Consider the following 13,054-nt stretch of genomic DNA (forward strand, 5'->3'; position numbering starts at 1 on the left):
GCTGAATATTTTCGTTTCAGTTATCTAACTTTAGTTTGCTCAACCAAATGTTATGAAACTTATACACAATACTTTTAACCATAAAACCAAGATCAAGTTTGAATTTTGGTGGAGTTTTTTTACTGCTCTAGGGTTGTGCCTTGTTACAAATGGAACCAGATGCTCCTCAGGGCACACTTTATACGACCACAGAGGTCGAAACCCTGAACAGTTAGGACAAATATGGACACAACATTCAAGCTTGATACAGCTCTGAATTTGGATTGCGATAAAATTTTTGACATAAACATATAGGTTTCTGACACAAAACAAATGTACATATCTATTGTACAATACTGTGTAATTAGAATGTCATGAATGTATACACAATGCTTAATGATATATATTTATACTTATATGATAAACAAAGAGCTGCTGAACCAACGCCTCTTATGTTTTGTGCTGGTAGAGTTCCCTTAAGTGGATACCAGATGGTATGCAGGGTTGTCACATAAAAAAATCAAATACCGCTACATTGACAACAACACTTAAGTAAACTGCATCTTTTATTGTCGACATGTTTCGCCGATTAGATCGGCTTCATCAGGACAAAGTATACAAAATTAGAACCCCTGAAGTACAAAAAGACGGTATCATGTATGTGACGTCATAATTGTCCATTGTTGACGTTGCTATGGGATACTCTATATCATTATGTAATGTTGAACAGAAAATGAATCAAACATAGTACAATGCAAATGAAGTTACTAAATTTAGAGTTGATCTATAATTTTTATACGACCGCAAAATTTGAAAAAATTTTCGTTGTATATTGCTATCACGTTGGCGTCGTCGTCTGCGTCGTCGTCGTCGTCGTCGTCGTCGTCGTCGTCCGAATACTTTTAGTTTTCGCACTCTAACTTTAGTAAAAGTGAATGGAAATCTATGAAATTTTTACACAAGGTTTATGACCACAAAAGGAAGGTTGGTATTGATTTTGGGAGTTTTGGTCCCAACATTTTAGGAATTAGGGGCCAAAAAGGGCCCAAATAAGCATTTTCTTGGTTTTCGCACTATAACTTTAGTTTAAGTTAATAGAAATCTATGAAATTTTGACATAAGGTTTATGGCCACAAAAGAACGGTTGGGATTGATTTTGGGAGTTTTGGTTTCAACAGTTTAGGAATAAGGGGCCAAAAAAGGGCCCAAATAAGCATTATTCTTGGTTTTCGCACAATAACTTTAGTTTAAGTAAATAGAAATCAATGAAATTTAAACACAATGTTAATGACTACAAAAGGAAGGTTGGTATTGATTTTGGGAGTTTAGGTCCCAACAGTTTAGGAATTAGGGGCCAAAAAGGGACCCAAATAAGCATTTTTCTTGGTTTTCGCACCATAACGTTAGTATAAGTAAATAGAAATCTATGAAATTTAAACACAAGGTTTATGACCATAAAAGGAAGGTTGGTATTGATTTTGGGAGTTTTGGTCCCAACAGAATAAGGGGCCCAAAGGGTCCAAAATTAAACTTTGTTTGATTTCATAAAAATTGAATAATTGGGGTTCTTTGATATGCCGAATCTAACTGTCATGACTGTGTATGTAGATTCTTAACTTTTGGTCCCGTTTTCAAATTGGTCTACATTAAGGTCCAAAGGGTCCAAAATTAAACTTAGTTTGATTTTGACAAAAAATGAATCAGTTAGGTTCTTTGATATGCTGAATCTAAAAATGTACTTAGATTCTTGATTATTGGCCCAGTTTTCAAGTTGGTCCAAATCGGGGTCCAAAATTAAACTTTGTTTGATTTTTATCAAAAATTGAATAAATGGGGTTCTTTGATATACCAAATCTAACTGTGTATGTAGATTCTTCATTTTTGGTCCTGTTTTCAAATTGGTCTACACTAAAGTCCAAAGGGTCCAAAATTAAACTTAGTCTGATTTTAACAAAAATTGAAATCTTGGGGTTCTTTGATATGCTGAATCCAAAAATGTACTTAGATTTTTTATTATTGGCCCAGTTTTCAAGTTGGTCCAAATCAGGATCTAAAATTATTATATTAAGTATTGTGCAATAGCAAGTCTCTTCAATTGCACAGTATTGTGCAATGGCAAGAAATATCTAATTGCACAATATTGTGAAATAGCAAATTTTTTTTAAATTAGAGTTATCTTTCTTTGTCCAGAATAGTAAGCAAGAAATATCTAATTGCAAAATATTGTGCAACAGCAAGATTTTTTTTTAATTGGAGTTATCTTTCTTTGTCCAGAATCAACTTAAATCTTTGTTATATACAATATACAATGTATATTCACTTTTTACTACCAACTGATAAATTAAAATAATCTTTACCATTCAGTGATAACAAGCAGTTTTTTTACATCTTAATATTTTATGATGTATTTAAATGAGTAGTTATTGTTGCAAACTCCATTAGAAATTTTAATTGAGATTAGTTTTGGAATAAGGGAAAGGGGGATGTGATTAAAAAAATTGGGTTCAATTTTTCTCATTTGAAATTTCATAAATAAAAAAGAAAATTTCTTCAAACATTTTTTTGAGAGGATTAATATTCAACAGCATAGTGAATTGCTCTAAGAGAAAACAAACATTTTAAGTTCATTAGAACACATTCATTCTGTGTCAGAAACCTATGCTGTGTCAACTATTTAATCACAATCCAAATTTAGAGCTGTCCATACTTGCCCCTACCGTTCAGGGTTCAACCTCTGCGGTCGTATAAAGCTACGCCCTGCGGAACATCTGGTTCGAATTGTCTTTAACTTTAAAATGGTTGTAAACTATTATAATGGTAAGTGTATAAATAAAATGTGTTTTTAAATAGAAATTAAATTTGTGTAACATGAATGTAAGTACAATGTCAGTGTACAGTTTTATAAAGTTTCTTCCTAATTTGGACAACACTTATAGGGCACACCCCTACCACTTCGACTGGGTTCCCTTTGGCTGGAGGTACTACTTCCAATCGCGTCGGGAATGCCGTAAAGTGGTTTACTGTCGCAAAATTTCTTGGCAATGTTGGTTGAACTTGAAATGGTGGTGGGAAGGATTTATGTTCTTTGTATCTTACTTCTTTTAACTTTAATTTCCTGCAGGTTTTAAATAGTACTGGAAATCTATCTTGGCTGTTTTGTGTCATCTCCATTTACTTTTGAAAGATCCTTTTTAAGGTTTCACACTAAAATAATTTTACATTTAATTTTATGATGGCACAGAATGATGGTACATATAAATCTTGATATATTGGCCGTCCTGTTGTAGGAATGTAGTCCTCTGTTTGTTCTTCATATAAGTTTCCTTTTGTTTGGTGGTTTCTTGGCAGTAATTGATGGTATCAGTTGTTTGTTGGCTTCTTGGAATTCTTCGTTCTTGCTCGGTATAGAGATGGCCGTGGGGTCGGCGCTGTGTGGTATAGGCGGATCCGGGGATGCAGGGGTTCAGATGGAATATCAAAAGATAAATAAAGAGCTGCTGAACCAACGCCTCTATGTTTTGTGCTGGTAGAGTTCCCTTAAGTGGATACCAGATGGTATGCAGGGTTGTCACATAAAAAAATCAAATACCGCTACATTGACAACAACACTTAAGTAAACTGCATCTTTTATTGTCGACATGTTTTGCCGATTAGATCGGCTTCATCAGGACCAAGTATACAAAATTAGAACCCCTGAAGTACAAAAAAACGGTAACATGTATGTGACGTCATAATTGTCCATTGTTGACGTTGCTATGGGATACTCTATATCATTATGTAATGTTGAACAGAAAATGAATCAAACATAGTACAATGCAAATGAAGTTACTAAATTTAGAGTTGATCTATAATTTTTCGAATTGTCTTTAACTTTAAAATGGTTGTAAACTATTATAATGGTAAGTGTATAAATAAAATGTGTTTTTAAATAGAAATTAAATTTGTGTAACATGAATGTAAGTACAATGTCAGTGTACAGTTTTATAAAGTTTCTTCCTAATTTGGACAACACTTATAGGGCACACCCCTACCACTTCGACTGGGTTCCCTTTGGCCGGAGGTACTACTTCCATTCGCGTGTGGAATGCCGTAAAGTGGTTTACTGTCGCAAAATTTCTTGGCAATGTTGTTTGAACTTGAAATGGTGGTGGGAAGGATTTATGTTCTTTGTATCTTACTTCTTTTAACTTTAATTTCCTGCAGGTTTTAAATAGTACTGGAAATCTATCTTGGCTGTTTTGTGTCATCTCCATTTACTTTTGAAAGATCCTTTTTAAGGTTTTTGGTTCATCCGTCTGTCCGTTCATTTGTCCCGCTTCAGGTTAAAGTTTTTGGTCAAGGTAGTTTTTGATGAAGCTGAAGTCCAATCAACTTGAAACTTAGTACACTTGTTGCTTATGATATGCTCTTTTTAATTATAAAGCCAAATTAGACTTTTGACTCCAATTTAACAGTCCAATGAACATAGAAAATGAAAGTGGGAGTTTCATGTTAAAGTTTTTGGTCAAGGTAGTTTTTGATGAAGTTGAAGTCCAATTAACTTGAAACTTAGTACATTTGTTCCCTATAGTACAGTCTTTTTAATTTTAATGCCAAATTAGAGTTTTACCTAATTTCACGGTCCATGGAAAATGATAGTGTGAGTGGGGCATCCGTGTACTTTGGACACATTCTTGTTTATATTTACTTTCAAGAGTGTTTTGGTTAAAAAACGGATTTTGTGATTTTTATACCACCTTTGTATAATGGTATCATGTCGTTGTTTGCGTCGTACATGTGAAGACGTGTTTAGTTTCCGGACAATAAGGCCAACCTTAAAAATATGTTTGTTTGCTGTTTTCCGACTGTACCTTCAGACTGAAGGGTCGGTAGGTAGGAAAAATATTTTATTTTATCAGCCAAAATACAGTTTAAACAAGCAGTTACACTAAACCAAGTTTCTTGTGAAGAAAAAAACATTTTAAAACAACAAACACTGGACATTCTGAAAACCAACATCAAATGAACAGGCATTTTCAGATAATTTTTTTTTTAACCAAAACTGAAACTTTAACATAGTGTCATTATCCAATTTATGACATAAAATATGATATAATTATTAAATACTGGAATACTTATAAACAAGGAATGTCATTATGACTAGAACTGTTTTAAAGAAATATATTCAGACATGTATGCTTCTTGACTAAAATGTTTTCATGAGTAGAGTATTTTCATCAGAAAAATGTATATATTATAGATTTATAAGACAATTATTAAAGAGTGTATTTTTAATAAAAAAAAAAATAACCATTGAATCTTCCTCAATTGAAAAAAAGGCAACTTGAATAAAAAAAGTATTAAGACATCCGACTGTTTTCATATTTCTAACAATATTTAATTATATGTGATAAGGTTATATTTTTGCCAGGTTTTAATGAAAACCAAAGAAATCTAAAGTTAGGGGTGAAATCCATAGCACCCCATTAAAAGTAAATGGTCTGTACTGAAATGTTTTTAATGCATAAAAAAAATTGGCAGCATAGCTCCTAAGGACATGTTTTAATTGAATTCACACAGTTTGGGTATATTTAATATTGTAAGAAAGAGAATAATTGCAATGAGTGGGGCAGCCCCCCCTTTATCCTAAAGGGGCATACTCATTGCAATCGAAGATAGATTTAATATAGAGAGAGTATATTTATTTTTCAAGCTAACCATTCATTTTCTCTACATCTTTGTGTAGTTAGGGTTGCTTCTTATTGATTTGGCATGATCTATATCCATTAACATTTCAAATGAGCCCTTCCTCCGTACAGGCGTGTTTACAGATATCCATGAAGATTTAAGTCACGGAGGAGTGGTTTCATTTTTGTCGTCTTCACAACGATTTGTAGAAAATATGCCATACTTCAAGCTGCTGTCGAATATTTAACCACTGAAATTGGTTCCATAAAGTCAGGCTCCACAGATTCTGAACCCGATTTGTTTGAGACAGAATGGTTATCGTGTCAGTTATGAATATCCGCTGCATCATGGTCAATGATATCATCACACATCATTACATGTGCCTGAATCTGTATAAACAGTTTGCTAATAAACTTTTTGGTTTGTTATTTGTCCTAAAATTGACACGAGACGACAGCGTAAAGTACTCCTCCGTGACTTCATGGATACTTGTAAACAATTTCCATGTGCTTTATCATTAAATGGTCACATGAACGCTTGACGGGAAGCTAAGAAAAACCGAACTTGCGAGTGGGGCACCTATGTTCTTGTTTATTTCAGACTAAGTAACATGAAAGAGCCTTGCTTTATTAATAATCTATTCATTTTCAGTAAGAAAATAAGGGAAAGATCAAACATATCTATTTTCTAAAGATAAAGAAAAAATGTGATGTATGATCAAGAGTTTTGTTGATTTCTTTACTATTAAATAAAAGATATGTTGATTGGCTCTGTGAGGGCCCCTTAAAGGAGTTTATCTTTTACTGATGAAAATAATGTATAGTTTGTAAGTACCAGGTGAGCTATACAGATGGCTTGGAGCCTCTATTTATCTATAAAGAATTATTATAATGTATAATTATATTTTTCAGAAGACCATCAGATACACCTAAGCTGTATATAAATAGAAGAGCTGCAATGGAACATCGGTGTGAACCAGGGAATGATCCAGATTTTAAAAATTCTATTTTCTCACAGATTTATGAAGGATTAAAACCAAGAGATAGAAATAGTAAATGTTTAGACTATAGGTATGGACATGATTCACAATGGTTATGGCTTTATTAAATAATTTGTAATGTCATGTAAATGTATTAAGGAATAATGGTAAAGTAGGAGATTTAAATAGCTATAAATTAATACCAGGTTTAACCCACTATTTTCTTCTCAAAATGCTTCATCAAAATCAGGAATATGACAACTGTTGTTCATTTGTTCTTTAAATTTTCATTTTGATTTTCTATCTAAAGCTAAATATGACAGAATAAAAGATGTAGGCTGAATAGCCTCAAATTTAATGATCTGCATTCCGAATATTCTATTTCAAAATTCAAATAGTCTCTAATAACAAATTTTATGTAAATGGAAAAAGTAGTTTTATGTTTTTATGTCCCATTTATGGGCATTATGTTTTCTGGTCTGTGTGTTCGTTCGTTTGTCCATTAGTCCCTCTGTTCATTCTTTCGTCTGTCCCCTTCAGGTTAAAGTTTTTGGCTGAGGTAGTTTTTGATGAAGTTGAAGTTGAAACTTAGTTTACATGTTCCCTATGATATGATCTTTCAAATTTTAAAGCCAAATTAGTGTTTTTACCCCATTTTTAAGGTCCCCTTAACATAGAAAATGATAGTGCGAATGGGGCATCCGTGTACTATGGACATATTCTGGTTGATGATTTAATGCAAAACTCCAGTATTACATATTTTTTTTATAAAATCAATATATTGCAGTCATGTTTACTCTAAAAATTTCTATTTGCAGATGGTCATCACGCTTTGACCAATGGTGGGAGTGTAAGTTTATGTCAGAAGGTGTAATTGATCAGGGAGGAGGATTCAGGGATAGTTTATCTGATCTTTCTGAGGAACTCTGTCCAGTCACCAGTGATGCAGCTTTACCTCTACCATTCTTCATCAGATCTCCTAACCAGGTATTATTCAATATAAAAAGGGGGGTAACAAGGGAGGGGGTTCAGGGATAGTGTGTCAGATCTTTCTAAGGAACTCTGTCCAGTCACCAGTGATGCAGCTTTACCTCTACCATTCTTCATCAGATCTCCTAACCAGGTATTAATCAATATAAAAAGGGGGGTAACAAGGGAGGGGGTTCAGGGATAGTGTGTCAGATCTTTCTAAGGAACTCTGTCCAGTCACCAGTGATGCAGCTTTACCTCTACCATTCTTCATCAGATCTCCTAACCAGGTATTATTCAATATAAAAAGGGGGGTAACAAGGGAGGGGGATTCAGGGATAGTGTTTCAGATCTTTCTAAGGAACTCTGTCCAGTAACCAGTGATGCAGCTTTACCTCTACCATTCTTCATCAGATCTCCTAACCAGGTATTATTCAATATAAAAAGGGGGGTAACAAGGGAGGGGGATTCAGGGATAGTGTGTCAGATTTTTCTGGGGAACTCTGTCAAGTAACCAGTGATGCAGCTTTACCTCTACCATTCTTCATCAGATCTCCTAACCAGGTACTAATCAATATAAAAAGGGAGGGGGTAACAAGGGAGGGGGTTTCAGGGATAGTTTATCTGATTTTTCTGAGGACCTCTGTCCAGTAACCAGTGATGCAGCTCTCCCTCTATCATTCTTCATCAGATCTCCTAACCAGGTATTAATGAAAATAAAAGGATGTTAACAAGGGAGGGGGATTTAGGGATAGTTTGTCAGATCTTTCTGAGGAACTCTGTCCAGTAACCAACCTCTACCATTCTTTATCAGATCTCTTAACCAGGTATTTTAAATATAAAAAGGGGGAGGTATACCAAGGGAGGAGAATCTTTCTGAGGAACTCTGTCCTATAACAATGATTCAGCTTTACCTCTAGATAGCATTCTTCACCAGGTCTCCTAACCAGGTTTTAATAGATATAATTTAAATGTTATTCTTTGTTGTATCTATGGTATTAATGATTATGTTCATAATTGAGCTTTCTTTAATAAAATATTTCAGAATACTAGGTTGGAAATACCAACTAAAAAATGAAAATCTAAAGACAAACTGACATCAACTGTCCTCATAACACTTAATCACAGATTATTCTTTAAAACAAATGAAGTATTTTCATATGTTTAATTTGTCTGATTTTTTCACCTATACCTCAACATGGAAGTATTTGTGGATATCCATTTTGCTTTGCATTGAAATTAGAATAGGAAACAGTGTTAGACATTTATATTATACTTTTATTGATTTGGTCATACTTTCTCTCTTAAATAAATTCACATTTTCTAAGTTTGACATAAGTTTTTTGGAATTTTGAGTCCTTAATGCTCTTCAAGTTTGTACTTGTTTGGCCTTTTAACTATTTTGATCTGAGTGTCACTGATGAGTCTTATGTAGACGACATGTATTAAATTATAACCCTGGTACCTTTGATAAGTATTGGGCTTTTTAAAGCATGATATTAAATTGTATTTTATTTGATGTCTACAAGAACAACTATTTAGTGGTATTGAAAGAGTTGAATGTTTAAGTGATATTTCATTCCAAATAAAATATTGAGAAATTTAAAATAAACAAAAACAAATCTTTTTATGGACTTTTATAAGATGATATGAGTATTATGATATAGATTTTCTATGCTTTTATGTTTTTAGGTTGGAGATGATTCTAACATTCATAGGGATGTTTACATATTAAATCATCAATGTCGAGATTTTACTAAATATGAGTGGATAGGACAACTTATGGGAGCTTGTCTTCGTGGCAAGGAAAATCTGGTAGGTAAAAAAAGCTTGTATTCTTGGCAAGAAATTCTAGTAAGTTATTGACATTTGTCTTTGTGGCAAGTGATATATGGTGGGTTATTGGAGCTATTCTTTTTTCAAGAAAAATATCTTCGGTTATTGGAGCTTTTCTTTGTTGCAATGACAATCTGGTAGTTATTGAAGATAGTAGTCATCATGTCAATAAAATTCTTGTAGGTCAAGGGAACTTATCTTTGTGGCAAGGACAACCTCAGAGGTTCTGAGAGCTTGTCTTTGTGGAAGGGGAAATCTGGTAAGTTATAATGAGTCATTTTTAAGGATCCACTTAACATGCTTAAACATTTTTCAAAGATTGTTTACCTTAATAAGTTACAGCATCACTTTTTAAGCCTGCTTAGCCAAACCTATTACAAAGACTAAAAGTTATGCCAAACAAGCATGCCAAATAAGCCCCATTTTTTAGCTCACCTGGCCCGAAGGGCCAAGTGAGCTTTTCTCACCACTTGGCGTCCGTCGTCCGTCGTCGTCGTCCGTCGTCGTCGTCGTTAACTTTTTACATTTTGAACTTCTTCTAGAGAACCACTGAATGGAATGAAACCAAACATGGCATGAATGTTCCTTATGAGGTGCTGACCAAGTGTTGTTACTTTGTAGCCGATCCATCATCCAAGATGGCCGCCAGCGGGGGGACTTAGTTTAACATAGGACCCTATGGGAAATGCATACAAATGACTTCTTTTAGAGAACCACTGAATGGAATGAAATCAAACATGGCATGAATGTTCCTAATGTGGTGCTGACCAAGTGTTGTTACTTTGTAGCCGATCCATTATCCAAGATGGCCGCCAGCGGGGGACTTAGTTTAACATAGGACCCTATGGGAAATGCATACAAATGACTTCTTTTAGAGAACCACTGAATGGAATAAAACCAAACATGGCATGAATGTTCCTTATGAGGTGCTGACCAAGTGTTGTTACTATGTAGCTGATCCATCATCCAAGATGGCCGCCAGCGGGGGACTTAGTTTAACATAGGACCCTATGGGAAATGCATACAAATGACTTCTTTTAGAGAACCACTGAATGGAATGAAATCAAACATGGCATGAATGTTCCTAATGTGGTGCTGACCAAGTGTTGTTACTTTGTAGCCGATCCATTATCCAAGATGGCCGCCAGCGGGGGACTTAGTTTAACATAGGACTCTATGGGAAATGCATACAAATGACTTCTTTTAGAGAACCACTGAATGGAATGAAACCAAACATGGCATGAATGTTCCTTATGAGGTGCCGACCAAGTGTTGTTACTTTGTAGCTGATCCATCATCCAAGATGGCTGCCAGTGGGGGACTTAGTTTAACATAGGACCCTATGGTAAATGCATACAAATGACTTCTTTTAGAGAACCACTGAATGGAATGAAACCAAACATGGCATGAATGTTCCTTATGAGGTGCTGACCAAGTGCTGTTACTTTGTAGCCGATCCATTATCCAAGATGGCCGCCAGTGGGGGAGTTAGTTTAACATAGGACCCTATGGGAAATGCATACAAATGACTTCTTTTAGAGAACCACTGAATGGAATAAAACCAAACATGGCATGAATGTTCCTTATGAGGTGCTGACCAAGTGTTGTTACTTTGTAGCTGATCCATTATCCAAGATGGCCGCCAGCGGGGGACTTAGTTTAACATAGGACCCTATGGGAAATGCATACAAATGACTTCTTTTTGAGAACCACTGAATGGAATGAAACCAAACATGGCATGAATGTTCCTTATGAGGTGATGACCAAGTGTTGTTACTATGTAGCTGATCCATCATCCAAGGGGGCCACCAGCGGGGGACTTAGTTTAACATAGGACCCTATGGGAAATGCATACAAATGACTTCTTTTAGAGAACCACTGAATGGAATAAAACCAAACATGGCATGAATGACTCTTATGTGGTGCTGACCAAGTGTTGTTACTTTGTAGCTGATCCATTATCCAAGATGGCCGCCAGCGGGGGACTTAGTTTAACATAGGACCCTATGGGAAATGCATACAAATGACTTCTTTTTGAGAACCACTGAATGGAATGAAACCAAACATGGCATGAATGTTCCTTATGAGGTGCTGACCAAGTGTTGTTTCTTTGTAGCCGATCCATCATCCAAGATGGCCGCCAGCGGGGGACTTAGTTTAACATAGGACCCTATGGGAAATGCATACAAATGACTTCTTTTAGAGAACCACTGAATGGAATGAAATCAAACATGGCATGAATGTTCCTAATGTGGTGCTGACCAAGTGTTGTCACTTTGTAGCCGATCCATTATCCAAGATGGCAGCCAGCGGGGGACTTAGTTTAACATAGGACTCTATGGGAAATGCATACAAATGACTTCTGTTAGAGAACCACTGAATGGAATGAAACCAAACATGGCATGAATGTTCCTTATGAGGTGCTGACCAAGTGTTGTTACTTTGTAGCCGATCAAGATGGCCGCCAGTGGGGGACTTTTGAATGAAATTAAACATAGCCTGAATGTTCCTTTCCGTATGAGGTTGTGTTGTCACTTTTAGCCAAATTTATATTTTTTTATATGATTTCAAAAACCCAAGTAGAATCAGGTGAGCGATACAGGCTCTTGAGAGCCTCTAGTTTTATATTCTAAACACAATGCAGTATTTTAAGTGTGAATTGAAAGCAGTCTCAACCCCTCAGTACCTCAGTACTTACAGACACTGATAAACAGGAGGTTTGGCCAACCATCAAACATAATTCAACCCACCATATTTTCTTAAAATGTCCCATACCAAGTCAGGAATTTGGCAGTTGTTATCATCAAATAGTCCTTTACTATGTATGTTGGCATTTGTTTTTGTTGCACTTCAATGTTTCTGTTGTTCTGTTATTTTCCTCCTACAGTTGATGTGTCACCCTCCGTTTTAGTTTGTAACCTCCTCCTATAGTTGATGTGTCACCTTCAGTTTTAGTTTGTAACCTTGACCTTGTTTTCTTTCAACTTATTAATGACTTTTGAACAGCGGTATAATGCTGTTGCCTTTATTTATAATGTTCAAATATGATCCTGTTGATCTGGTCACCACCTATTCTGAAAAAAAATTGATAGCTGTTAGATTTTGTTGTTTTCAGTAGAAAAAACAGGCCTTATTTCTATTTGTGTATATTTTAGGTGCTATCTTTTCCCCCATTGATCTGGAAGATGATATGTGGAGAGAGGGTGACCTGGACAAGAGACTATCATACTGTTGATGCAGCTGAGGTATGGGTCATCTTGATGTAAGATTATATATGGCAGTATTTGTGTGTAGAGCCTGAAAATCTTATCAGATCATATGGATGATCTTTAAATAAATTTCTTTATCAGAGCTGATGTTAAACCATCTAAATCTAGAACTTTATAGCACTTGTATAACTCATTTACTGTAGTTCTTATCAGGAAATTATCTTTTTCTGAATTAAACGTTTTAGATTATAAAATATATACCAAAAATTGTTGGCTATTGGGAGGAAACAAATTGATATATTTGCCTGGTAGCTTAATTATACTCATTCCTATTGAGAACATTTAAGGTATATAAAATTAATGAAATTCAGAACTTACAATTATTTAATTATTTATATTGTAAGAATTTTGTTTA

General features: G+C 35.0%; 1 protein-coding gene across 2 annotated transcripts in view; it reads left to right on the forward strand.

Moving 5' to 3' along the window:
• Window positions 1-13,054, forward strand: part of LOC143060246 (E3 ubiquitin-protein ligase HECTD3-like) — a 74,935-nt gene that overhangs the window by 44,067 nt on the left and 17,814 nt on the right. For both annotated transcript variants that reach the window (XM_076233571.1, XM_076233564.1), the window contains exons 10-13: window positions 6,558-6,716; window positions 7,444-7,612; window positions 9,287-9,409; window positions 12,586-12,675. In XM_076233571.1, the coding sequence (XP_076089686.1) occupies window positions 6,558-6,716; window positions 7,444-7,612; window positions 9,287-9,409; window positions 12,586-12,675 (541 nt within the window). The remainder of the gene's footprint in view (window positions 1-6,557; window positions 6,717-7,443; window positions 7,613-9,286; window positions 9,410-12,585; window positions 12,676-13,054) is intronic.

Source organism: Mytilus galloprovincialis, chromosome 1 (assembly GCF_965363235.1).
Source record: "Mytilus galloprovincialis chromosome 1, xbMytGall1.hap1.1, whole genome shotgun sequence".
Taxonomy (NCBI): Eukaryota; Metazoa; Mollusca; class Bivalvia; order Mytilida; family Mytilidae; genus Mytilus; species Mytilus galloprovincialis.